At 49.9% G+C, this 25,528-nt stretch overlaps 8 protein-coding genes and 1 non-coding gene across 9 annotated transcripts; 7 read left to right on the top strand and 2 right to left on the bottom strand.

Moving 5' to 3' along the window:
• Nucleotides 1-280: 280 nt before the first annotated feature.
• On the top strand, nt 281-795 carry Aspvir_r0007 (the record flags this gene model as incomplete). The annotated part of the gene is made up of 1 exon (XR_006253198.1): nt 281-795. It is a non-coding gene; the product is annotated as a 28S ribosomal RNA (ribosomal RNA).
• A 1,091-nt stretch (nt 796-1,886) lies between these two features.
• On the top strand, nt 1,887-4,577 carry Aspvir_004026 (deadenylation-dependent mRNA-decapping factor PAT1; the record flags this gene model as incomplete). Its single annotated transcript, XM_043267264.1, has 3 exons — nt 1,887-2,026; nt 2,118-4,376; nt 4,454-4,577. The coding sequence occupies 3 exons, from the start codon at nt 1,887-1,889 to the stop codon at nt 4,575-4,577; spliced, it is 2,523 nt and encodes an 840-aa protein (XP_043123199.1).
• A 1,693-nt stretch (nt 4,578-6,270) lies between these two features.
• Aspvir_004025 (NAD-dependent epimerase/dehydratase family protein) lies at nt 6,271-7,615 on the top strand (the record flags this gene model as incomplete). The annotated part of the gene is made up of 4 exons (XM_043267263.1): nt 6,271-6,299; nt 6,387-6,621; nt 6,693-7,149; nt 7,221-7,615. 4 exons carry the CDS (start codon nt 6,271-6,273, stop codon nt 7,613-7,615), a joined length of 1,116 nt encoding a protein of 371 aa, XP_043123198.1.
• A 293-nt stretch (nt 7,616-7,908) lies between these two features.
• Aspvir_004024 (putative oxidoreductase) lies at nt 7,909-9,274 on the bottom strand (the record flags this gene model as incomplete). Its single annotated transcript, XM_043267262.1, has 2 exons — nt 7,909-9,039; nt 9,098-9,274. 2 exons carry the CDS (start codon nt 9,272-9,274, stop codon nt 7,909-7,911), a joined length of 1,308 nt encoding a protein of 435 aa, XP_043123197.1.
• Nucleotides 9,275-9,512: 238 nt separating this feature from the next.
• On the top strand, nt 9,513-10,286 carry Aspvir_004023 (putative G-patch domain protein; the record flags this gene model as incomplete). Its single annotated transcript, XM_043267261.1, has 1 exon — nt 9,513-10,286. One exon carries the CDS (start codon nt 9,513-9,515, stop codon nt 10,284-10,286), a length of 774 nt encoding a protein of 257 aa, XP_043123196.1.
• Nucleotides 10,287-10,582: 296 nt separating this feature from the next.
• Aspvir_004022 (Sec1 family protein) lies at nt 10,583-13,082 on the bottom strand (the record flags this gene model as incomplete). The annotated part of the gene is made up of 7 exons (XM_043267260.1): nt 10,583-11,705; nt 11,812-12,278; nt 12,329-12,531; nt 12,586-12,732; nt 12,792-12,879; nt 12,945-12,982; nt 13,049-13,082. 7 exons carry the CDS (start codon nt 13,080-13,082, stop codon nt 10,583-10,585), a joined length of 2,100 nt encoding a protein of 699 aa, XP_043123195.1.
• A 600-nt stretch (nt 13,083-13,682) lies between these two features.
• Nucleotides 13,683-16,144, top strand: Aspvir_004021 (ATP-dependent RNA helicase SUV3; the record flags this gene model as incomplete). Its single annotated transcript, XM_043267259.1, has 3 exons — nt 13,683-13,853; nt 13,933-15,041; nt 15,094-16,144. 3 exons carry the CDS (start codon nt 13,683-13,685, stop codon nt 16,142-16,144), a joined length of 2,331 nt encoding a protein of 776 aa, XP_043123194.1.
• Nucleotides 16,145-16,769: 625 nt separating this feature from the next.
• Aspvir_004020 (putative RNA helicase-like splicing factor (HRH1)) lies at nt 16,770-20,465 on the top strand (the record flags this gene model as incomplete). Its single annotated transcript, XM_043267258.1, has 1 exon — nt 16,770-20,465. One exon carries the CDS (start codon nt 16,770-16,772, stop codon nt 20,463-20,465), a length of 3,696 nt encoding a protein of 1,231 aa, XP_043123193.1.
• Nucleotides 20,466-21,045: 580 nt separating this feature from the next.
• Aspvir_004019 (NPA1/URB1 family protein) lies at nt 21,046-24,628 on the top strand (the record flags this gene model as incomplete). The annotated part of the gene is made up of 5 exons (XM_043267257.1): nt 21,046-21,193; nt 21,251-23,032; nt 23,084-23,883; nt 23,932-24,258; nt 24,311-24,628. The coding sequence occupies 5 exons, from the start codon at nt 21,046-21,048 to the stop codon at nt 24,626-24,628; spliced, it is 3,375 nt and encodes a 1,124-aa protein (XP_043123192.1).
• Nucleotides 24,629-25,528: the final 900 nt, after the last annotated feature.

The raw sequence follows: 25,528 nt of genomic DNA, 5'->3' as shown, positions 1-25,528 counted from the left end.
AGTTGCTGAACCGGTCTTTACGTTCTCAAAACCGACAAATTTGGTGCGACGCCAACGAGGGTTAAACAATCAAAAGGGTATGTGAAACAATGACATCCACGTTGACTTGGCCTTGATAGACCGGGGCAGGCCAGTCTTCAAGTCAGAAATTATCGTGATTGACTAAGATTGAAATCAATGTGAAATGAGCTATAGAAAACATTCCGTCTGAAGCAACGCCAGTGAAAACTATCTAGCAGGTATCCATGAACGCCAGGCCACGTAACGTAATTGTGCAACTGCTGTTGTCCGGCAATTTGGCCCGGTATCCGGGTTGAAGCCATTGTTAGGTGGGGAGTTTGGCTGGGGCGGCACATCTTAAACCAGGGGGACTCATGGAGAACAGAAATCTCCAGTAGAACAAAAGGGTAAAAGTCCCCTTGATTTTGATTTTCAGTGTGAATACTATACAAACCATGAACGTGTAGCTTATCGATCCTTTGATCCTTCGATCCTTCGAAAGTTGAGGCTAGCGGTGCCAGAAAAGTTAATTCTGGCAGCCAAGCGTTCATGCCCACGTTGCTTTTTGATCCTTCGATGTCGGCTCTTGTAGCCTATCGATCCTTCGATCCTTCAGAAATTTGAGGCTAGAGGTGCCAGAAAAGTTACCACACGGATAACTGCGTTCATAGCGACGTTGCTTTTTCATCCTTCGATGTCGGCTCTTCCTATCATACCGAAGCAGAATTCGCTAAGCGTTGGATTGTTCACCCATTCCAAGGCCACCGTCGGGCTGTCTAGATGAACTAACACCTTTTGCATTTCCTTGAGTAGGACCAGTTTTGCCAACAACAGGACGAGAAGGAATCGATTCATGCCAGAGATGTTACACGGTTAAGATCAGCTCTATCAGGATGGACGAGAGATCTAGACATGTCTTCTTATCTATTCTCTGTATGGGGCCGGCAGAAGTTAACGACGATCCATTCTGATTTCGAGATCAGATTGGGGCTGAAGTCGATCAAGGTGTGCCATTTTAGATATCATGGAGAGCTGTTGCATTTCAGTTTCAAAATAAACACTGTTTGTATTCAAAAGGTCTAATATGTTGCACTTGTGCACCCTATTTCCTTGGCCCTTATGCCTCCATCCGGACCATCCCTTTCTTTTTTGCATCAAGGAATCTGGTGTAGCCGGTCGCAAGTCTGCGACCACCTAAGGCCTGCGGAGCAAGCTGCGCAGTATGCAGATGCTAAGCAGCAAATATTCAACTAAACTACTCTAATTGTTGATTAGATGCTAGGTGGCCTAGTTAGGTATGGCTGGTAGATATCTACCATCCTAAAAGGCTAAGAGAGAGGGGGCTCAGGGGCATAAGTAGGAAAGAAAGGCATTAATTATTACCAGGGAAGGCAGGGCCCCCCAGACCCCTCTTTTACCATATATTAGGACTCTAGAATACTATGAATTATATAGTGATTAAGAGAGTAATTATAGATACTCTGGGAGGCTCCCCACCCCTACTTCAGTCCAGCATTAAGGACGGGTACCTTAGAGAGGAGAGCACGTGGCAACAGTTTTCATGGGCCAATCGTAGAGCTAGAAAGTGGACTAATCAGAAGGCCAGGAAGCCTGTTTCTTCGACCAATCATATTGAGCGCCAAGACAGAAGGCTGGAAGGGCATGCAATAAGACATGCTACGCTTCGCTCCGCAATGAAACGTGTCCTGTGGCGGTGTGGCGTGACAACTATCTGCCTCAGGCAGTATTTTGGCTGACACTAACCCAATTGGACTAGCGGGGATATCAGACTGGCACCGAACTAACTTCATCCCACTACGAGAATGCCGTGGTAGATCTTGCCATCCCCTCAATCTACCTTGTCCCCGTCCAACCTCCAGCCGAAGATGTCGTTCTTCGGCTTCGATACTACCCTACCGAGGGACCGAGCTCCCGCGGGGGAAAAAAGGGGGTTTTTCGAAGCTCCTGATCCCTTTGCCGAAGTCGCCCGTGCTGGGGCAGGACGCTTAGACGACGATGATGATGTGTGAGTCGCTTTCGTCTCCTATGCACTTTGAGTCGCAGCCATATGACTGAAGACATAATGCTAACCGGAAGTTGCGTATTGGTCTTTACAGCATCGATTTTGAGGACACCTACGATGGTCTAGCGGATCAGCTGGACGATGATCAAGATGCCTTTAATGAGGACACGTTCGGCGACGTTGGCACAGGCTCAGTCGGCAAGGACTTCGACTTTTTCGGGCAGACAGCACAGGTTGCAGATGCTATCGGTGAGGAGCAAGTTCGTTTCAATCTACAACACCCGGGTGCTCCTAGTGGGGGCTTGGCAAAAGAGGTTGCTGCTCAGCCTCCAGCAACCAGCGTCTCAGCAGAGAAACCCAAACGTACTGGCTATGAGAAATACCAGGACCCAGGATATATCCCTGACCTGCAAGCCAAGTCCAACGTCTGGGGCTTGCAAAGGAAGCCAGAGCCTGTTCATGAGCCTGTTCACGAGCCTGTTCACGAGCCTGTTCACGAGCATGTTCACGAGCATGTTCACCAACATGTTCACGAGCCTGTATCGCAAGCCAAGAAAATGTTAAGCTTGGAGGAAGTCGAAGCTCAGTTACGTAGTCACGGTATTGCTCCGGTCCAGCCTCCGGTCTCTATGCCGATGGCGATGCCCGATCTTTCGCATCTTCAACGGACCCAGCAGCTGCCAAACGTTCCCGAAGCATTTTCACAACTGCCGCCTGAGTTTCTCCAGGCCCAGTTTCCCAAAGATGTGCCGCCAGCACATCTTCTGCACCATCCCTCCATGGTCCCAGAGCCATATTCTCTACCACCAACTGCGCCAAATGTGCCATTGCATCTCCTGCAAAATGCCAATATCCTGCCCCAACATATGGCACCTCCGCAGCGTCAGGCGATTCCCCCACGAGTGCAGCAGCCTCCACAACAGCATCCGCCACCGCAGGCTATAAAGGGGGCAAATACCGGCCTTCCTTTGATCACCAACCCTCAGCAGCTAATGCAATTGACGGAAGAACAACGCATGGCATATTTAATGGAGGATGCGAAGCGGGCAAAGCGCAATCACAAGATATTCCTCCTGTCAAAGGGCAATGGGTTGATGACTCCTCAAGACAAGAACTTCATCACGCGGATCCAATTGCAACAGCTTGTGGCGGCCGCAGGTAATGTTGCGGATGCGGACTTGGAGACGGTCTTATCGGAGGACTTTTACTACCAGGTTTACAGCCAGATCCGTGGTGCGCCTCGGCAGCATCCGCATCAGCCTCTTGGCCACTTTGCGCAGACCTACCTGCTTCAGACCGGTAACCGTCTTGGTGGCCATGGGCGAAGAAATCTCCAGAGTGCCGACAACCATATGCAAAGGATGCAGCAGCAGGTTCAGCGTGCAGTTGAAGCGGCGAAAGCGAAACCGAAGAACAAGCAGTTGATTATTGAGGGCAGTCTGGGCAAGATCTCTTTCAGCAATGCCAAAGCGCCGAAGCCAATGCTCAACATCAAGCGCCCCGAGACCTCAGACGGAGCCAAGGCTGCCAAGAAGCAACCCACGGACCTGAGCCTCAGTGATCGGAAGTCTATCCTGATGAACATTGAAAATATGTACAGTACTTTGATGGAGATGGAAGACATGGAGCGCACCATGCCCCCTCTGCCTGATGAGAATGATTCTGAAGCCATCCAGAAGCACTTGGAATGGCGGCAGAAGATCCGTTCCTTGAACCAGAAATTGTGGCAAGAACTCAAGGTCATGGAGCCTATTGTTCCTAACACGAACACTCCACATCCATTTATTGCTTTCCTGTCTTATCCGAAGGGCAAGAAGGCTATTCCACGCATTTTCCGGCACATTGACCAAGAACAGCGAGTCACAATCCTCACAATGATCGTTGTCCACTTGGACACCTTGGACGTGGTTCGAAGCGCACAGCCTGTTCCAGGCGAGAGCCAACCTTCGCTTGCGGTTAGGGAGACCATTGATCTGTTCTCGCAGGCCGTCATGCCCAGTCTTCTGGGATATGTGAACGAGGCACCATTCAACATCATTATTGGACTTCTGGGTCTTGTGATTGCGCAGACTCACGTGCAGCTAGTGGCCAAGACACGCATTGGATTGGGAATCTTGACTATGTTGCTCAGCCGTGCGGAGATTGTAAAGGAAGCTGGGCAGGCTGCGGAACGTGACTGGCAACAATGGGTTGAGAAATTCAACGTGCTGTTCGACACACTCGAGCCAATCTTTGGCGATATCTTCCCCGCCTCGATTAACGCTGGCGACGATATGTATGTCTGGCAGTTTTTGGCAGCTGTTGGCATCGGAGCGAGCCCTGAGCAGCAGCAGCGCTTGGTCATCGCAGTGAAGTGAGTTTTCTCTTGACATCTTATTGTTTGCCATACGATTTTGTACGACCTGCCAGACGGATGCTAACATGTTCTAGGGATCGTGTGATGGAAACAGTGACATACAGCAAGACACTGCCCGCCGATATGGCCAGCCAACGACTAGGAAACGTCAACCTATTTATGCGTGCCATTGGACTTGATGTCGAACTTCTCGGCTAAATCAATACTATATAATGAACGGTTTCTTTGCTTTGCCATATTGGTTGCGTGCTACAGAGCAGGAGGAGACTCCACGCCCAGCGCGTCCTGTGTGATTGGCATTCATGCTGATTCCAATTGGTGACATTGTCCAATGCATGTCACGGACTTCTTTCATGACATTGCAGATGCTGTGTCATAGAGCTTGTCATCCAGGGTGCAGGAGTGGATGACACCCGAGCAGGGACAGGGGTTTCTTGACCCCCTTGCAATTCTACCACTTTTACTTCAAGTGGGTGTCGAAAACGCACATATCTGAAGAGACTTTCCACGCTCATGTATCTTTGCGACTGGAAAAAGGGATTTACAACTCAACGTACTCTTATTCATGCTCATTTCTCTACTGAGTACTGCGTATTGCGCGCCTCCTAGTGCCATATTTTGTCGTCAGCGCTACACAACTTTCAGTTCATCAACATCAGATACTCTTATTCTACATACAATTTCGTAAAAGGGTAACAATGATGGCGGAATACTGCGCTAAACTCCATGCGTTTGCCAGACATGTGTATCATCCATTATTATAATACTATGTAGGGATCTTCAGACTGAAATTTATGTAGTCGGGAACGTGGCCATCTTAGCGGTCAGTGGGCAAGGGGCATTGTGCGCTCGCATCAACCTTTTTGACTGGTTCTGGAGATTAGACCCTTAGATTGTCTGCTTAGAATGGTCGAAGCTGCCAAGTTGGTCCACCTTCAAGCGGAACAGGACCCGCTTCCAATTCAGTTCCGAAGTTCATCGTCCAACAGACAACAGCTGGCAACCTACAAACAGTGACACCGGTTGCCTGGTTGGTAGACCTCAATATTTAAGCTAGTTGGCACAACGGATTTCTCTCGGATTGTTCGCGACGAATGCCGAATTGCTTGGTTGCTCTCCCCGGGAATCCCTTCTTGCAGGCTTGCAAGCCAAGCCGGTCACAGATATATCTAGGGTCCGGTTCGCAGCTGACATCCCGAATGTGAGCGATAATGAACCGAATGGATTCCTAAAGACCTGGCCGAATGCAAGATGTCGATCGAATTCGGTTGCCAACGGTCAATTCTTGATTCTTGCATATGCGTACTGTGCAGCATGCATCCGTATCCTGTCCTGCTGGTCTATTCAGGCAGATGAAATCAAACTCTTGGCTGACTGTCATACGTATGCACGCACCAGTAGAGTCAATTAGAGAGCCGATCGTACTATCGTGGCGCCGCGTAGTTGGTTTTGGCTGTGCCGCTGGATTTTGTCGATCAACAACGAATGAAAATCACTCGGAGATGATACTACTTCTTATGCGGAACATGGCTTGAAGGACTCAGGCAGTGTCCGACTCGGGGGATAATAGACGAAGAAGGAATGAAAGGCAGTAATAGATAGCGACTACCTCGTATTGGATAAGAATAAGACACAGCTGTCGGTGTAGTGGTTCAGAGATGATCTGGGTTTGGGAGAGTGCAGTCCGCAGTCCGCAGTACCCCCACCATAATAAGCTGGTCTTCCCCTTAAATCTCCAGCTGCCCCTCGCCCCGTCGGGATTCCCCTGCTTCCTCCTCCCTGCTCTTCTGCTTTCTTCTAATTTAACCCCATCTCATTCTTTCTGCGACTGTCATCTTTGCTAGTTTGTTGTATTCTTATCCCAGTCAATTGAATCTCTCTCGTCATCATAATGTCTGCTGGTTCAGTTCTTGTTACGGGGTAAGCAACAGTCAAGATAGCTCACCTTATCCCCCCACCTATCAGCAAGCCTAGGTTGCTGACTCCGTACCTTGCGTCTACCCACAGTGGCACTGGCTACATTGGCTCCTTCACCACCCTCGCTTTGCTCGAGGCTGGCTACAAGGTCGTCGTTACTGACAACCTGTACAACTCCTCCGTTGAAGCTCTGAAACGGATCGAATTGATCTGCGGCAAGAAGGCCGACTTCGTTCAGCTGGATGTCACCGATGAGGCTGGCTTCGACAAGGTCTTTGAGGCCCACCCCGACATTGACAGTGTCATTCACTTTGCTGCTCTGAAGGTAAATATTCTGTTTCTTTCTGAGAGTGTATTGCGATCAATTAATTGCTCACGTGTGGTCGTCTGGTTCAGGCCGTCGGCGAGTCCGGCGAAAGGCCATTGGACTACTACATGGTCAACGTCTACGGCACTATCTGCCTGCTTCGCTCCATGGTCCGCCACAATGTCACCAACATTGTCTTCTCCAGCTCTGCCACCGTCTACGGTGATGCCACCCGCTTCCCCAACATGATCCCCATCCCCGAAGAGTGCCCTCTGGGCCCCACCAACCCCTACGGAAACACCAAGTTTGCCGTTGAGACCGCCATCACCGACGTGATCAACGCTCAGCGCAACAATGCTACCAAGGCCGGCAAGGAGGATGAGGCCCAGAAGTGGAACGCCGCCCTCCTTCGCTACTTCAACCCCGCTGGTGCTCACCCCAGTGGCATCATGGGTGAGGACCCTCAGGGCGTCCCCTACAACCTGCTCCCTCTTCTTGCTCAGGTGGCTACCGGCAAGCGTGAGAAGCTGCTCGTTTTCGGTGACGGTATGTCTTCGCAGCACAATTTCGATATCCAAGGTGTGAAAGACTAGTGGACTATGCTAACGCAAGCTTAGACTATGCCTCTCACGACGGAACCGCTATCCGTGACTACATCCACATTCTCGATCTCGCCGATGGTCACCTCAAGGCCCTCAACTACCTGCGTGCCAACAACCCCGGCGTCCGCGCCTGGAATTTGGGTACCGGCAAGGGCAGCACCGTCTATGAGATGATCCGCGCCTTCTCCGCTGCCGTTGGCCGTGACCTTCCTTATGAGGTTGCCCCCCGTCGCGCTGGTGACGTTCTCAACCTCACTTCCAACCCTACGCGCGCAAACAAGGAGCTTGGCTGGAAGGCTCAGCGTACCCTCGAGCAGGCCTGCGAGGACCTCTGGCGCTGGACCAAGAACAACCCCCAGGGCTACCGTCAACAGCCCCCCGCCGAGCTGCTGGAACAGCTCAAGAAGTAAATAATCATTGCGAATGAAAATAAGGGTCTAAAAGGTTCTCTGCGAGCGAGAAAGACTGGAAAAGTGCCCGAGCGCATTGGCTTACACTTTACGAGGTATTGTAGACAGAAAGATACGAATTTCCTTTTCTTGGTGACATCTATATTATATCCCTTCGATTTAGATCCACATAGCAGAAATAATTGGATGTTTTCCCTTAATCTTTCTTTTCTTCTCATCCTGTACACATGCAAAAGCCACAATTGCAAGGTAATTCTATAAACATTTTTCTAACTGAGAGGGTTCGATGTAGTCTATTGATTTGCTTTACGGCTCCTTCTGGACCCAGAGGTCTGATCCTTTGCGGCGCCAGCTCCGGTTGTTGACGAGCCCTTTGTATTTTGCTGCTTTGCACTCTTGTCCTTGTCCGTGACCTTCTCCTTCGCCTTAGTCTGAGCACGTTTGAGTGCACCCTCCTTCTCCTTCGCTTCAATTTGCTTCTCACTGAATTCCCAGAGTTTCTTCGCGAGCTCCTCATCCTTGACATCCTTTCGGGAGAAATCAACCTCCCGGCATTCCTTCACCATCCACCCGCCGGCGCCACGGCCATATCGCGCCTCCATGGCCGCATACAAGATGCTCTGCGCACCTTGCTGAGGAGACTTGAGGATAAGCCACCACAGTGGCCAGGTGAGAAGGTAGATAAGCAGACCCCAGAGCGAGCCACCCGTCAGCCAGCGACGGGTTCCCGGAGTTCGACTCAGGCCCGGGTCAACGACGATAATGCGGGTAGCGTTCGGCTGTTTGTCTGGACGTTGATATGCGTTGAAGTGTTTCTGGAAGGAGTTTGCGAAGATCATCAGAGCGAGTTTGCTCAGGCCGAATAGGCTGGCTTCCTTTTCCGTGGATGCCTTCTTCTGTGGTTTTCCATTCTTTTTGGTCGTTGATTGCCCTGCCGGTTTAGAACCACTGGTCACCGCCTCCAATTGCTTGATGTCGAGTTTCGCGCCAATATAACTCGAGCATGTGGTGAAAATGACCCGCACGTCTCGATGAGCGGGCTGCGCTTTCAGCGCGGGGCTCAGAATGCTCAGTAGGTGGAAGTTACCCAGGTAATTGACCTGCCACTCCTCGTTCACGCCGTCTATTGTCATTCGTCCCCGGCTGGAGGCGGGCAAGGCGGTGCTAGCGCACAAGATGACCATGTCGAGTCGTCGGGGGGGATAATTGTCGATCCATTTGGTCGCAAAGGTCCGGATGGAATGTAAGGAGGAGAGGTCGACTTGTTCGGCGAAGATGAGTTGATTGCCTGTTGACTTGCGTAGATCTTCGATGTAATCGATCAGGAAGATGTCTGAGGGGGAGTGGTGGGTGAGGAGGATGATCTGGGCGCCGCGTAATGCAAGCTCACGGGCGACGCTGGCGCCAATGCCTGATGTCCCTCCCTAGAGCATTGTATCAGTTAGAATACTTGATGAAACGAAAGGGCCATGGCGAATTTACGGTGATCATAATAATTTTCGAGTGCATGACCCGCTCTGAGCCATTCCGAGCTCCCCCAAAGTAGTACTTGAGGGCAGCGACGAGCAGCACCCATGGCGCAATCTTGAGAACTGTGTAGGCATATGGAATCGAGTCTATACCCTCCCGGATCCCCTGAACAATAATGGGGATGGGCATTGTGTAACCCGGTAGTAAATGAGCGAATGGAAAACAAAAACCAACAAAATGAAAGAGTGAAAGAGTGAAGAGGTTCTGGAATGCAATCCCGTTGAAACACTAAAAACAGCAGCCGGAGCTGCGTCAGAAGTCAGATAGCGGCCGATCTCCCGCCACCACCGCCAACATCTTAGATTACCAACATTTTCCCCTCACGAGTCACATCAACATTTCGATGGCACCAAGCTCCTGACGAAGTATGTCCCACAGCGACGATGAGGATTATTTTCTTCCGCTGGAAGACCAGCGCATCTTCGGCGCGGGAATCCGTCGCAAGCGCGTGCAGTTCGTCCGCTCCTCAGAACATGAACTAAACACCACCACCACCTCAACAACCACAACCACCACCACACCCCAATCCACATCCTCCGGCTTAAGTCCAGCCGATAAATACCTTTCAATCGTCCTACCGAAAGAAAAATCACCCGGCCAAACATCAGAACCCGCCGCGCGCAACGAAACAGCTTCCGCGCCGCCCTCGCCCTCCGCCGTACCCGCTCCGGTTCAACGATGTGAGGTGTGCAATCTTCCGCTTTACGGGGAAATAGCAGGTACAGATGAGAAAGGCCTTGCTCGGCCACACGAAGCATCGCTCGCGCATCAGCTGTGTCTATCTCACTCGCATCCACCGTCCCATCTCGACCGCACCCGTCACGGACTCCGGTATTTGTCCGCTTATGGTTGGGATCCGGATAGCAGACTGGGTCTAGGGGCTCCGGGGCGTGAGGGAATTAGGGAGCCCCTTAAGGGAAGACTGAAAGTTGATACTGTGGGGCTGGGGGCTAAGGTCGAGCCGAGTGCGAAGGGGAAGAAAAGGGTAGTTGCTGCTACTGCTCCTCCGGCCAAGGTGCAGAGGTTGAATGCGAAGCAGGTGCGAAAGGGGCATTTTGACGCAAAGAGGAGAGGCGAGAAGTTGCGGGAGATGTTCTATCAGAATGATGATGTGCAACGGTACCTGAGTGGGGGTGCATAGGTTGGTTTGGGATACATGATGGGACTGGGGTTGGCCTTTTTTTTATGCGGATAGAATCTGATTTCTACTATATGATACCCCGATTGATAATTAGAATTAGCGCAGATAGTACATTACACGGCTGCTTAGTTTATAAAGCATTATCATACAAGTCAGCTGAAGACAAAGATCAAGGTATGTTCATTCAGCGCCAGAAACACAGTATGAGATGGTATCACAGCAGCGCTAAATGGAATGGAAAGGAGAATGGCAATCACGGTTATCAGGTCTTTCAGGGAAAGCTCCTGAGAAACACTCTACCGGAAGAAGTGCAATCTCTTCTTTTCCTTCTCTTTCTTTTCCTTATGGGGCTTGGAGCTGGCTGACGGCGTTCCGCTGGGGGCCTTCTGCGCGTTGGATCCCAGTGACATCGCATGCATAACGGCTGTAGGCACTGGAGGGTTGAGGTTGGGAGGTGGTGCTTTCTTGGCTGCAGGCTGTTGTTGCACCGGTGGAGGGGGAGGAGGATCTTTCTCAAACAGATGAGCAGGCGCTGTGGGTTTGGGCCGTTCTGCAGGAATGTCTAGGCGTCTTCGGTCTGCACTCAGATCGCTGACTTGCCGTAAAAACAAGTTTGGCGTTAGCATGTGGGATGTGGCCAAATATACGTCTTTCCCAAACACCTGCGACGCTTCATAGCAGGCGCGCGACTCCCCATATGTAGCGCCGCCAGCCATAAACAAAATGATTCGTTGCCGTGGCTGCTCGGCAGAACCGCGGGTCCTCGCCCACGTTGGTTTGGCGCTTCGCAAAGACGCCTGCGCTAGAGTATCCTGCTGTGCCATGCCATCCGCTGTGGTATGAGGTCGGGTGAAGGGGAACAGTGCAGGATCCAATGTGCCTCGGGCCTGTTCTTCTAGCAGTAATTTGACATTCAACTCATATCGAGAAAGGCTGGCTTCGTCCATCTCGGTGGCAGCCGGATGTTTCCTTGGGAATAACGGCTGGACAGGTTGCTTGTCGTCCTTCAGTGGCTTCTCTACCCTGATGCCAAGTAGATCAAGATTGGAAACGACTTCTCCGTCCTGCGGTGTTAGTTGGGCGTGTGCGATGAGCTTCCGGATGTCGCCTGCCAAGACACCTCCCCTATACATAATGTAGAGGAGCAGAAGTCTCAGTCTGTCCGGGCGCACAACCGCATCATCATCGAGGAGCTGAACAAGCTGTGCAGCCAGGTTCTTTGCCTTCTTATAGTTCTCGTCTAGACCAGTCGCAAGGCATTGCTCAACTGAACTGACTTCCAAGAGCTTATGGTCTTGGAAGAATTTCATGCACTCTTCTGCCATATTAAGATGAAGCGTGTATGCATCTCGACCTTTCTGGAACTCCGTTAAGCCCGCGAGCATGTCCTTAATCGTATTCACGTTGGCCTTGTCATTACTATAGTAGAGGTCAGCATATGCCAATTGGATCCGGCTCAACTTCGGGAGGCGTTGAATCAAAGACAAAGTCATAGGTCAGAGGAAGAAATTCAGACGTCACCTACTCTTCCGCGAACTGAGGATTGGCCTCCCTGAATTTCGCAAAGTCTCGACCCAGCTTCTCCAACACATCTTTCATGTGCTGATGCCGATATTCAACCCAAACATTGTCCTCTTCATTGATCTCCATGTCCTTTTTCTCCTCGCCGCCACTGCCAGTGTTGATAACAGTGGCGTAGGTGACCTTATCCCCGTCTTTTATAGGTAGCAAATCATGCACCATTGATTGGTATGTAAATTCGTGGATGAGGGGGGCAACCATATCCATAGAGCGGTCTGCCAGCAGAAGAACACCGCGAGGTCTCGGCGAAGGAGGAGGAAAGTCTCTCTGAGATTGAGCGAACTGGTCCAGTTCGTTCTGAATGAATCGAGCGAGGTGGGAGCACAAGACGCTGGCTTCGTGGGTAGGAGCTCTAGGCCGGTAGTATCGGATAATCGGGTACTCTCCTAAACTCACACACAGTGATACAACCTCGACAAAAGTCAGTATAACGCTCAGAAAGATTCACAATGCCGAGTCACCTTCTGCGCTAGATCCTGCAAGTGTCCTCGAATCAGGTGATTGCAGCCAGGGTGGAACAGAACGAGAAAGCTCCAGGGATCTCGGAAGGTGACTAGACGCGATTCTCTAGGAAAGAAGTCTATGTTCATGATCCGGAAATCGGCAATCTGCTCGCGCGCCATCTGAGACCTGTCCAACCTGGCGCGCTGCTGTGGATCGAGGACTGCAAATAATGTCAGATTACACTGTCCAGTCTCGGATCAGAACAAATGACTACCTGACGTCCAGACCAACCATGCTCGCCTGTATCTTTTCCGTTCGAAATCGGCCATAAGGCAGTCGACGATGTGTGTTTGAGGTGACAGGATGTACAGCGCATCCATGTCGGGATTGGGTGGTCGCCTATGCTCGATCTGCTCGACATCTTGAGGAAGGACTATTAGTCGATGCGCTTTTGTGCTGGAGCGCCGTGTATAGGCTTACTGGTGACATTGAGGTTGAGAATATCATCATCGTTGGTCGCATTATATATCAACTTCCTGCTAGTCTCGTCCACAACCAAGACTTTCCACTGCAAGCGGCAACCGTCAGCTCCGTCATACATCCTAGTATACTGTAGAGAGGGGCTCATCGCACTTCATTGCCTCCCGCATGACGAATCGTGTTAAGGATAACTGGAATAGCAAACAGTCAGTAACAGGAACATACTTGGCCTTAAAGACATAGATTATGAAACTGACCATCGCGCTGGATGTTGATAATTGAAGAGCTCATCCTGGCTGGCTGGCAGCCTTAGCTGTGCAGTCAGGCAGGCGATTGCCGGCTCTAGTAGTAGTAATTGCAGCTTGCTGCGACAATCTGGATTGTCAGGAGGGAAACAAAATAAGTGACAATCCACGAGGAACAACAGGAGCCAAACTCAACTGAATTAATCAAAAGCGAAGCCTATCTTTCTGAAACGTATCAGTTGACTTCAGTCTTCAGGAACCCCCTCAGTGTCCCCACTATACTATCCGTCATCGCTCTAAAGCGGCAAGCTTGGAATTGCTGGTGGATGGAATGAAACCCGCGGTGGATCGCCGATGCGGTGTGGCGGTGGGTTCACTGGAGTTTTGGACAGTATCAAATTATTATTATCTTCTCGATAAGCCATCCGAATGAAAAAAGATGTCGTTACAAATATTCTCATAGTTTGCTTGGGATCAGTGCTACCATACGCTTGTTTCACAACCCATTGAAGATATTTCGCCTGCTGTTCTTCCAATTCGACTACTATATGTACGAGCCGCGACGATTCAGGTGCGACGCTACCTAGCTTCTCAGCCATTTCGAACAACTTCTGTCGCCTCACATATCTTTCGAGCTGCTCAAGGAATGCAGTCATGGACCAGCAAAGGCAGCCGCTGCCTTTTCTGTGCCTTGCGGCCAGTATTTCGTCCCGCGCAGCGATCTTTCTCGACGAGCCCCATCGTGGAGAAGGCAAGAAAGTCTCAGAAAGCTAAGCAAGAAAAGGCCGAGGCAGTAGAGCAATCTTTAAAGAAAAGCGTAACAGATCCTAACATATACCGTCATTTGTACTCTTTCATTGTTGACAAGGTTGCTGATTCCTTTTTTTGCCGTACAGTCTTCGAAAAAGAGGTCACTCGCCCGTAGACCTCTGAGTCAACCCTTTGTCATTCGCGACTTCGCCTCCATTGTCGAGTCCGAGTTAGGAGAATACAAGCAGAGCTTAAAAGAGTCATCCGATCCGGCCTTGGCAGGATGGGAAAGATTCGAGCGCTATGTGATGAATGCCTGCAAGCTGGAAGACCGGTCGGGCCAGAAAGCTTTTGGGCCTCTACGCCATGTCAAAACCGCACTTCAGAAAGCCTATCTCAGCTCGGGTATTTCGGGTCTGAGGAGTGAGCTGAGGTATCTTATGCACGCCGAAGAGATTACTGAAAAGTATTCTGCTCCCCGTCTGGAACAGCAGAAGAAGATTGCCGATTTGCGCTATCCTGCAGAATGGTACCCTCAAGCCCGGGCACTTCAACGGACAATCCACCTACACGTTGGCCCAACGAATTCTGGGAAGACTTATCATGCGTTACAACGGCTTCAAGCTTCCAAAAGTGGCTTCTACGCTGGGCCTCTTAGACTGCTTGCGCAAGAGGTGTATCATCGATTTCAGGGGAGCGGGATCCCCTGTAGCCTTGTGACGGGGGACGATGTTAAAATACCGGAGGGGCAAACTCCGGCCATTGTCAGCAACACAGTTGAAATGGTCAATCTAGGACAGCCGTATGACGTCGGAGTCATCGATGAGATTCAGATGCTCGCGGACCCTAAACGTGGCTGGGCGTGGACTCGCGCCGTCCTTGGTGCGCGGGCTAAGGAACTTCATCTTTGTGGCGAAACAAGAGTGGTGCCCTTGGTTCGAGAGCTTGCGGCTCTCACAGGTGACAGACTCGAGATCCATCGGTACAAGCGACTAAACCCCCTCAAAGTCATGGATCAGAGTATTCGAGGTGATTTGAAGAATCTTCAAAAAGGAGACTGCCTGGTCGCTTTCTCCCGCGTCGGGATCCACGCACTGAAAGCAGATATTGAGAAAGTTACAGGCAGAAGAGCGGCGATTGTGTACGGGAGCTTGCCAGCTGAGATTCGTACGCAGCAGGCCAAACTTTTCAATGACCCCGACAACGATTACGATTTCCTGGTTGCGAGTGATGCTATCGGCATGGGGCTCAACTTGTAAGCACTGATTTGCGCTCTATCATATGGGACTTTGCTAACCACGATACAGGAGTATCAAGCGCATTATCTTCGAGACTTTAGTTAAAAGGGTTCCGGGGGGGTTAGTGAGGCTGTCGGTTCCCGAGATCAAGCAAATCGGAGGTCGGGCTGGCCGCTATCGCCCTGCTTCGCAGCAAGATAAGAAAGATACCAACGACGCTGAGTCGAATATTGGCTTGGTGACAGCCCTGGAAGAAGTCGATTTGCCATATATTCGCGAGGCAATGGAGACTGAACCACCACCGCTTACCGCTGCCGGCATTTTCCCTCCCGATCCTGTCTTCCAAAAGTTTTCCGCCTATTTTCCGCGGGACGTTCCTTTTGAATACCTTATCAAACGTCTGCTGGAGGTCTGTGAAGTCAATCCTCTGTTTTTCCTGTGTGACCCTCGCGGTCAACTCGACAATGCGGAAGTTATAGACAGTGTGGTTGGTCTGCCTATCGAAGATCAAGTGACTTTTATGGCTGCGCCCATGTACACTCGGGACAGAAAATCACGCAACGTTGCTTGCGCGTTTGCCGAATGTGTTGCAGAGCATTCCGGTGGTGGATTGCTGGATATCCCTGACTTGAATCTGGAAATCCTTGAGGAACCGGTGTCTGGAAACAAGGACTATCTGCATGAGCTGGAAGGCCTACACAGATCGGTCATCTTATATTCTTGGTTAAGCTACCGATTTGGGGGTATATTCACGGATCGCACCCTCGCAGCTCATGTCAAGGAGCTGGTGGAAGAGAGAATGGTCAGGGCGCTTACTGAATTCTCCGCCAACAAGAAGCTGAGGAAAGATGCATCACTGCGTCGACAGATCGCTTTGCAGAAACAGATCGCCGAGCAGAAACGAGTCCTTGTTGAAGCGAACATTGAATCATTCGAAGACGGAGGGAACGGAGAACGCGTCCCCGTTGATGTCTCTGCGGAGGATGGTTCTCTGGAGCAAGAGGGTCAGGAAAGTTATGATCCATTTGGAGACGGCCAGGAAGGGGACACAATTCCTGTTGACGTATCTGCTGAAGATAGTCCTCTAGAAAGAGCAGCTCCTGCTGCGCGTGGGGTTTGAAGGACCCATTCGTCATTCATAGATCGGCGCACTCAGGCGACTTTGGTCGCTCCGATTGACTATACATGGCATAAGCGGAAGCATGTACAATAGGATTGAAGTTTTGCGGATATATCTTAGACATAATGTACATTCTTATTTTTGTAGAGCCCGATTATAAACTCGCTGCTCCGCCGTTCATGGCCCTAGTGTTATATATTTCTGAAAGAACAACTAGAACTTTCCAGTGCTGCATTCAAATAATCTGAAACGCAGCTGGTATATTGCAATATCTCCATGTTCGTACACTACCTATAAGTTTAAATCTCTTAATCACATGAGGGGTACGAAGTAGACTGTGAACAGAATCTCAAGTGGTAGTGGTTCTCGACCAGTTGCCAAATATTTGCTGTGGCTTATCTTATCGGTGGCGAGGACTCCGAACACGCCACAACGATTTTCCGCGACGGTGATCTTGCTCCAATCTTTAAATTGTCGCAGAGAACATCAAGGCAGCTTTGTTGCCAGACGGTGTCTGGCGCTCTCTCGCACGTGAGACGCTATCAATATCATACATTGTTCATTCGATATTCCTTTTCACAAGTTCAGATTTCGCGTCTGGTGATTTTGCTCTCCGTTGCAGGTTATGGACGACCTCGAGTCCCTGGAGCTCTTTTCGCTCGTTTCGCGAATCACGGGTGAGCTCCAGAATCACTTAGGCGTCAGTGACAAGACACTCGCTGAGTTTGTGATCGATCAGCATCTATCATGTGGCTCGTTCGACGAGTTCAAGGGGAAGTTGGAGGCGATGGGTGCGGACTTCCCGCAGAGTTTGATGGAGAGTATCGATCGCCTGGTTCTTACGATGCACCCGAAATACAAGGCGAAGAAAGCAGACGCCACCCAGGAGAAGACAGAGGCGGATGGGGATATGGATGTTCTTGATGCTCTTGAGAAGAAGGCCCGGGTTTTCAAGGGACTTGCTGTTCCTGACAAGCAACAACAATGGGATGAAGACGACCACATTCGAAGCAGGGATGTCGATGAGCGTGATGCGAAGGCCGGAGCTATGGACGACACGTTTGCAATGCTGGAAGGACTAGCAGGAAAGGCTCGGGAAGATAAGGGTCGGTCGACACGAGAGGAGCGGACGAGCAGAAAGCGAAGCAGAAGCCCGGATTACGATGACTATGGTCGGGGCCGTAGGCGCGAAGCCAAATACCGCTCACGGTCGCGATCGCGCAGCCCTGACTACAGCAAAAGAGATGACGAGGTGGACGAATTTGGTCGGTCAACGAGCAAATACGGTGCCAGAGACGATGCGTATCGTAATGGGCGTAGTGAGCGATGGAGGCGCCGTGATCGTGAGGAAGATGACGACTATTTCCGCAAGCCTCCTCCAGTCGAATTGGACGATCAGCCCATACTCTACAAAATTTATGACGGGCGTGTAACTGGAGTTAAAGATTTTGGTGCCTTTGTGAATCTCCTGGGGGTAAAGGGCAAAGTTGACGGTTTGGTACATGTCTCGGCAATGCAGGAAGGGGCACGAGTTAATCATCCCTCTGACTTGGTGTCCAGGGGTCAGCCGGTCAAGGTCAAAGTGATCAGTATACAAGGTTCGCGCATTGGTCTCTCTATGAAGGAAGTGGACCAAGTTACTGGCCTTGATCTCGTTCCTCAGAAGCGCCTCGCATCGGGTGCCAACATGGAGCGTCTCGAAGGTGTCTCCAGCAAGGACAGATACGGAAATTTGAGTTCAGAAGTGCCAGTCATAGAGGGTTCAAATGGGAAGCAGATGAGAAACCGGAAACGATTGACGTCTCCTGAAAGATGGGAGATTAAACAACTCATTGCGTCCGGTGCTGTTTCTGCAGCTGACTATCCTGATCTTGACGAAGAGTACCATGCCACGTTGACTGGAGAGGGTACATTCGAGGAAGAAGAAGATATTGATATTGAGGTTCGAGACGAAGAACCTCCCTTCCTGGCTGGCCAGACGAAGATGTCCCTGGAACTTTCTCCCATCAGAGTTGTCAAGGCCCCCGACGGCTCTCTTAACCGCGCTGCAATGGCAGGTACCAACTTGGCCAAGGAAAGGCGAGAACTGCGTCAGCAAGAGGCTCAGGACAAGGCCGCAGAACAAGCAGCCGAGGTTGACCTTAGCGCACAATGGCAAGATCCTATGGCTGCGCCAGACCAACGGAAATTCGCAGCCGATCTACGAAACGCTCATCAATCTAAGCCTGACGATGCGGTGCCTGAGTGGAAAAGAGTCACTATGGGCAAGAATCAGTCATTTGGCAAGAGAACGAATATGTCAATTAAGCAGCAGCGGGAGAGTCTTCCAGTTTTCAAATTCCGTCAACAGTTACTCGACGCTGTTCGCGATAACCAACTATTGATTGTTGTTGGAGACACTGGGTCAGGGAAAACAACTCAAGTGACGCAGTACCTGGCGGAGGCTGGGTACGCGAACAACGGCATGATCGGATGCACACAACCGCGACGTGTGGCGGCCATGTCTGTCGCCAAACGTGTGGCAGAGGAAGTCGGCTGCAGGCTGGGTGCAGAGGTCGGGTACACGATTCGTTTCGAAGACTGCACGAGTCCGGAAACGAAGATCAAGTACATGACTGACGGAATGCTCCAAAGAGAGGTCTTACTCGATCCTGATCTGAAGAGATACTCTGTGATCATGTTGGATGAAGCCCACGAACGGACGATCGCCACTGACGTTCTTTTCGGGCTACTGAAGAAGACGATCAAAAGACGGCCCGACCTCAGACTCATCGTTACTTCAGCCACTCTGGATGCCGAAAAGTTCTCCGAATACTTCAACAAGTGTCCGATTTTCTCGATTCCTGGTCGTACCTACCCGGTCGAGATCATGTATTCGAAAGAGCCCGAGCCTGATTACTTGGATGCGGCTCTCATCACTGTCATGCAGATCCATTTGACAGAACCAGCTGGAGATATTCTTCTGTTTTTGACGGGACAGGAGGAGATTGACACCGCGTGTGAGATTTTGTACGAACGAATGAAAGCCTTAGGCAAGGGTGTCCCCGACTTGATCATTCTTCCGGTCTATTCTGCCCTCCCTAGTGAGATGCAGAGCAGAATCTTCGAACCAGCACCTCCCGGCGGAAGGAAAGTGGTCATTGCGACAAACATCGCCGAGACATCTATTACGATCGATAATATCTATTATGTTATTGACCCGGGCTTCGTGAAGCAGAATGCCTACGATCCCAAACTTGGTATGGATTCTCTTGTGGTCACCCCAATTTCTCAGGCGCAAGCAAAACAACGAGCTGGCCGTGCCGGAAGAACTGGTCCAGGAAAGTGTTACCGTTTGTACACCGAAGCGGCTTATCAATCGGAAATGCTTCCCACGACAATCCCTGAAATACAGCGTCAAAATCTGTCGCATACCATTCTCATGCTCAAGGCCATGGGTATCAATGACTTGCTACACTTCGACTTCATGGACCCACCGCCGACAAATACCATGCTTACAGCTTTGGAGGAGCTTTATGCCCTTTCTGCTCTGGATGACGAAGGTCTTTTGACTAGGCTGGGTCGTAAGATGGCCGACTTCCCCATGGAGCCGGCTCTTGCCAAGGTTCTTATTGCGTCTGTAGACATGGGATGCTCAGAAGAAATGCTTAGTATTGTTGCTATGCTCTCGATCCAGTCAGTTTTCTATCGACCGAAAGAGAAGCAGCAACAAGCAGACCAGAAGAAGGCCAAATTCCACGATCCACATGGTGATCATTTGACACTACTCAATGTCTACAACGGCTGGAAAAACTCCAAATTCAATAATGCGTGGTGTTACGAGAACTTTATTCAGGCACGTCAGATCCGCCGCGCACAAGATGTACGCCAGCAGCTACTGGGCATCATGGAACGATATCACCATAAGATCGTCTCATGCGGTAGGGACACGAAGAAAGTGCGGCAGGCGTTGTGTACTGGATTCTTCCGAAATGCAGCCCGGAAAGATCCTCAAGAGGGCTACAAGACATTGGTTGAAGGAACACCGGTGTACATGCATCCCAGCTCGGCTTTGTTTGGCAAGCCGGCCGAGCATGTTATCTACCATACCCTGGTGCTTACCACGAAGGAATACATGCACTGCACTACCGCCATTGAGCCGAAATGGCTGGTCGAAGCAGCACCCACCTTCTTTAAGGTTGCGCCCACTGATCGCCTTTCGAAGCGCAAGAAGGCGGAGCGTATCCAACCATTGCACAACCGCTTTGCTGGAGAGGATGATTGGCGTCTTTCTGCTCAACGCCGCCAGGGAAGGGGTGGTGGTGGAGGTACTTGGGGTTAAAAGTCCCATGTTTCTATGCACTGCGGTTGGATATATGTCATTTTACTTATCAAGAATACCCCGTTCGATTGTACTTTTGTTGCATCATTGCTGTTTGTTCCTACAAAATGGGCATAGCACTTCATAGAGTACCTCCACGAAATACGAATTAGGATTTCAGAGTCAGGCTTACATTGTAGCTTGAGGTCCTCTACGGTGAAAGCAAAGTAGACTCTATTTATCGTCTTGGGAAATGAGAGAGCGGCAAAAATTGTAGATGCACACCGCCTTCCATTTATGTGAAATACTCTCAAAATCTATGAAGCATTCAAAATCTGGAAGCTGCTGCTCTCTGCCGTTAACTGAATAAAATCAACGAGGTTCCTCCTGTGCACCCAAGTCCTTCCACCTACTTAAAATATGGGATGGCTCATCCTTCAGGTCAGAAATAAGTTGGTGTGAGGTCCCGGACTTTGATCACGATTCCGCAGCCGCCACCTTAGCAACCAATCAGACGCCGCAAAACTCTGATAAGATTGCTTCGAATCTTCGATTTTATTTCTTTCATTACTGCGAAGACTGGCAGAACAACATATGAAAGATGGCGCACGTTGACCATCAGTCTCCCCGGTCAAAGAGAAGAAAGATAGATCATGGAAACGAGACGGAGAATGTTGCACCGATAACTTCTCATACCCAGCTTCGTTCCCTCCTGACTTTTCAACAGAACGTTGCTGAATGCAAGCATGGTAAGTTCTCAGGAACGCCGTTACTTGTGTAGATTTTGGCACTCACAAGAAGCACAGGCATCAGACAATTCAAGGACTTTCTCACATCCATTGGTCAGACCGATAATGAGGGTGAAAAGGCTAAGAAGTTTCGAGTTCTAAAGGCCTATTGTGATACGCAAATTTCTCGTAATGGGGCCGAAGATGAGGCCATCTGCTTTCCTGACATTATTCAAACGTGGAGCTTTGCGGACAGCAGCAATAACGAGTCCCTGTTGACTGTTGTCCCGTCCGTGCTGGCTCTTTTTCTCAAAACGATTTCCACTCAACTAGATCTTCGAGACTTCGGTTTGGCCTTGTGCAAGCATCTGATGCAGAAAGATCAGTTGAGACTCTTTAATCGTGGATTAACTGCACTTAAGTCTAAAGAACATCTGATCTCGCCATGTCTTCGTCTTCTTACGGAGATTGTCAGTTTCGACGGCGGTGCGGTGGCTCGACAGGTCTACATGGCACGGTACATCACATTCAAGCGCCTCGATGTCTTTTTGACACCGAACAAGGCCCAACTAGAGGAGGCCGACGAATCTCAAAAATCTACATTGCGAAGAAATGCGCAAAAATACGTTCTTGCAAATCTGAGAGTTCAACATGTGAATGCGAAGAGCGATTTAATTGAGCAACACAAGGTGATCAAAGCGTTTCTGGAGTTTGTTAGGAAGGATCCACGGGATATCGTTCTGGACATTATTAAATCCATCGACAAGGATATCATTCAGGACACTGCTCTCCCACGAAGCGCAAAAACGAAGTTCTTTAGTCGATGGAATCTCGAGCGACTTGTAACGCTGTACGGTTACGACCGCGAATCCGAGGAGCCAAACCCAGCTGGAATCTCCATTGCAGATGAGGTTCACAAAATCCTTATGAATATTTGTACAGATTCTGCTTCGGGCGTCTTGCTACCAGAAACAGGCTGGTACCCGAATGGAACTGACCCCGAGACCTTACCGACTGAGGATGATTCTTCCATTGAAATGGGGTTGGACTCCGCTGCGTACGTGGATAAGTACAAGGAATCAGTGCCCGTCCGCAACGGCACTCTGTCTTATCTCATTCAAGCTCTTCGTCCGGATATGGATCGCCTGCAGATCGAGTTACTAGTTGCTATCTTTAAGAAAGCGCCGGAACTTGTCGCCGATTACTTTACGAAGAAGACAATGTTCATTTCTGATCCCAAACCCACATCCTCCTGGATGGCCGAATCAGCTCTTCTCTTTTCAATTGTCAGCCTTCCAATTCCGCCAAACTGTGGTTGGAATGATAAGCTTCCTGCTATGCCTCCGCCTGTTTCGGTTGTTATCGAGAACATCCTTCCCCGTCCGCTTACCCAGAAGATCATGACTCGCTGCTTGAACCTGAACGCGGAGATTGTTACACTGTTCGCTGTTCGAATCTTGACGATCTCATTCAATAAGCTACGGGCTGCTTTGAAGATATTCAACGCCGATCACGGATCTAGCCAGCCATTTTGGACGCAAGCTGCGGGAAAACTGGTTGCAGAGTTTTGTCGTCGGTGCCCGGTGGTCAAAGATGTTGTAGTCTTGTTCCGAAGAACGGGCAAAGAAGACTTGCAGCAACAGGAGGCCGTTAGTGAGCTTCTGGCTTGCTTCTACGAAATCGTCCCTGATGCTGCTTTTGACGAGAACTTTGACGTTTCCCTTGTTCTGGTTGATGTTTTGGAACGATTAGAGTGTTCCAATCTACAAGCAGAGGATGCTGAGTCACTTCTGAGTCAACTGCAAAACGTTATTAAAATCGCACAGTTGTCGGCTTCTATGCGATGGTGGCAACAACCAGGTAAGCAGCCGCGACAACCTCTTTTCGAAGGTGTTTACTAACAACGCCCAGGATCTATGCAATATTCAGCCTTTACATCAATTCTCAAAGTGCTTATTGAGACTTCGGACAAAGATTCCTCCAAGGAAATTGAAAATTTGTTGACAACGATTCTGAAAGAGAACTCAATCATACAGAGTTCCCCAGCCTTCTCCTCTCTCCAGTCTAGCTTTGATGCTACCGAGTCCGAAAGCATCCATTATCAACTGGCCTTTTTCGATAATTGCGCTTGCAGAATTGCAAAGAAGCCAGTACATTACGTTGACCTACTCTCATCTCTGACTGAAGGCGAGAACAAACCGACTAGCCTTATCGTTGCTGCTATCACCGAACAATGGCCATTTGTTGCCAAAAATGGGAATGCAGCCGCGGAACTTGCTGTATGCACGTGGATTGCGAGGGTGTTCGGTAAACTGAAGCAGGCAGGAGAAGATCCAAAGGCTCTGAAGGCTGCTCGAGACAGCGTTTTACAAACAATCGAGAGCAAGCAACTCAAGTCAACCCTTAAGAAAACCCTGAAAGACACTGATGAGGCCTCCAGTAGAGATAGCAGGTCTCAAGATGGAGTGAGTCGCTCGGAGGCCAATGCTCAGAAAGCCAAAGCGGCGCAGGTAGATTTGAGCGAGATTTTTGGCACTCTGCCGACTGAAAGCAAAACGCATAATGAGCTTCACAAATGGGAGAAGGAGGAGCTCGAAATTGCGGTCGAACAGGGTCGCATCTCTGATTTGATGCTGTGCTTGTGTTCGGAACATGAAGAAGTGCGGAGACAAGCATTTGCCAACCTGAATCGATTCATGGCCAAGCTGAGGGTATGTTTCTCATGCACAAATGATGAGTAATGACTAACAAGATCTCAGGAGTCCAAATATGCGGAATGGCGTTCAGTGTACATCCTTACTGGTGAGCTGCTCGAAACCGTGAGACAGAATGGTTTTGAAACTCCCGTACCATGGATAGTCGGGGAATGTGCTACCTGCTGTCTCTCCGTGCTCGCAAACCCAATGCACAAACTTTATGGCAAGGTCAATAAGTTCCTCCAGAAGGCACCAGCTTGGGAGGTGGAAAAGATCCCGTCTTATTGGATTGACAAAATTTTGTTACATGAACCTGAGTTGGACGATGGATATTTTGAGGAAACTAGTTGGTTACTGGATCTGCTTATCAAGGGCCTTCGCACTGGGATGGTAAGCGGACTTCTCTTCTAAACAAGCATGATACTGAGACTGACTACTACAGGATATGGATATCTACCGTCGCGCAAATGTGTTCGAGCGTGTGCTTTCCTTCTATGACTCACCTAGTGTTGGGGTCTCTGCCAAAAGGAAGATTCTGCATCTCCTGTACCGATCGACACAGGTTGGAGGCAGTACAACCTTAATTACCAGGGCAGGAGTTGTCAGCTGGATTCAAACCCAGCTCCCGGTAGTGAATACTAAAGAGGCTGCTACCTTTGCAGCCATGGCCGACACCTTGCGTCTAACAGCGGACCAGGACCGAGTCACGAAATGGAGTGGAGGGGCAGTGGCACAGGTTATTGAACATGTCGCTGGATAGATGTTCTCTGGTATTCTGGCAGGAGCACTTTATTGATCCTTCATTTATATCATTGGGATTGTCTCGCAGGTTGTCTCATTTAGCCGCGAATTGATGGGGTCCCCTGGTGCATTGTCAGCGATGTCATGTGCTTATTTCTTGAAGGAAAACCATTCACCATTCATCATCATATTCTTGCATGTCTATGTAGACATTTAACAATAATTATACACTTCTCCTGCTTGGCATAATTTCGGCATGATAATGTCACGCTCGCATAGTAGGCTTAGGCTGTACATCATGTAGTAAGATGGTTAAGTATCTCTTAAATAGCAAGTAGAATATTGAAAACCAGATGACTCAATTTCTTTACCCTAGCTCGAGGTATTTGTGGAGGGAGAAGAGGTTGCACTGGCAAAAGAGCGAGAGCTGAGCTGAGGCTGGTTGATATATGCTGGCCGCTTTTACCCCTTTGGGCAGTGCAGACTGGGACGAAACGTTTTGCGGCCGAACGACTTTCTCCATCCCGACCTCATCTTCTCCGCCCGCACCATCAATTGCTCTCTCTACCATTCCCCTTGACTAAAGTCTTCCCGTTGAAATTGACAGTGTGATCGTATTATCTACTATCCAGATTATCCTCAAACTTACTCTGTCGAAGCAATCCCAAAACATAACCATCCTTGTTACCCCTCATCCATTCCCAAGCACACTTTGATCCTTCGCCGATTTCACCTCCGCTTGCCGCCTTGCCACTGGCAAGTGGCCTCGCTTTTCCATTTGACCTTTTATCCTTCGAGACCACCTTTCAGTCGATTGAGAACGTCTTCACTCAGCGATCTATCCTCGGCTCATAAAACTTATTCCTGTCTGCGGCGCTCGTGCCTCTAGAAGGTGTGAACCAATGAGCACGCGGTAACA

The sequence above is a fragment of the Aspergillus viridinutans genome, assembly GCF_018404265.1.
Source record: "Aspergillus viridinutans IFM 47045 DNA, scaffold_2, whole genome shotgun sequence".
Taxonomy (NCBI): Eukaryota; Fungi; Ascomycota; class Eurotiomycetes; order Eurotiales; family Aspergillaceae; genus Aspergillus; species Aspergillus viridinutans.
The sequence above is the reverse complement of the archived record's forward strand: the minus strand, read 5'-3'. Positions and strand labels throughout refer to the sequence as shown.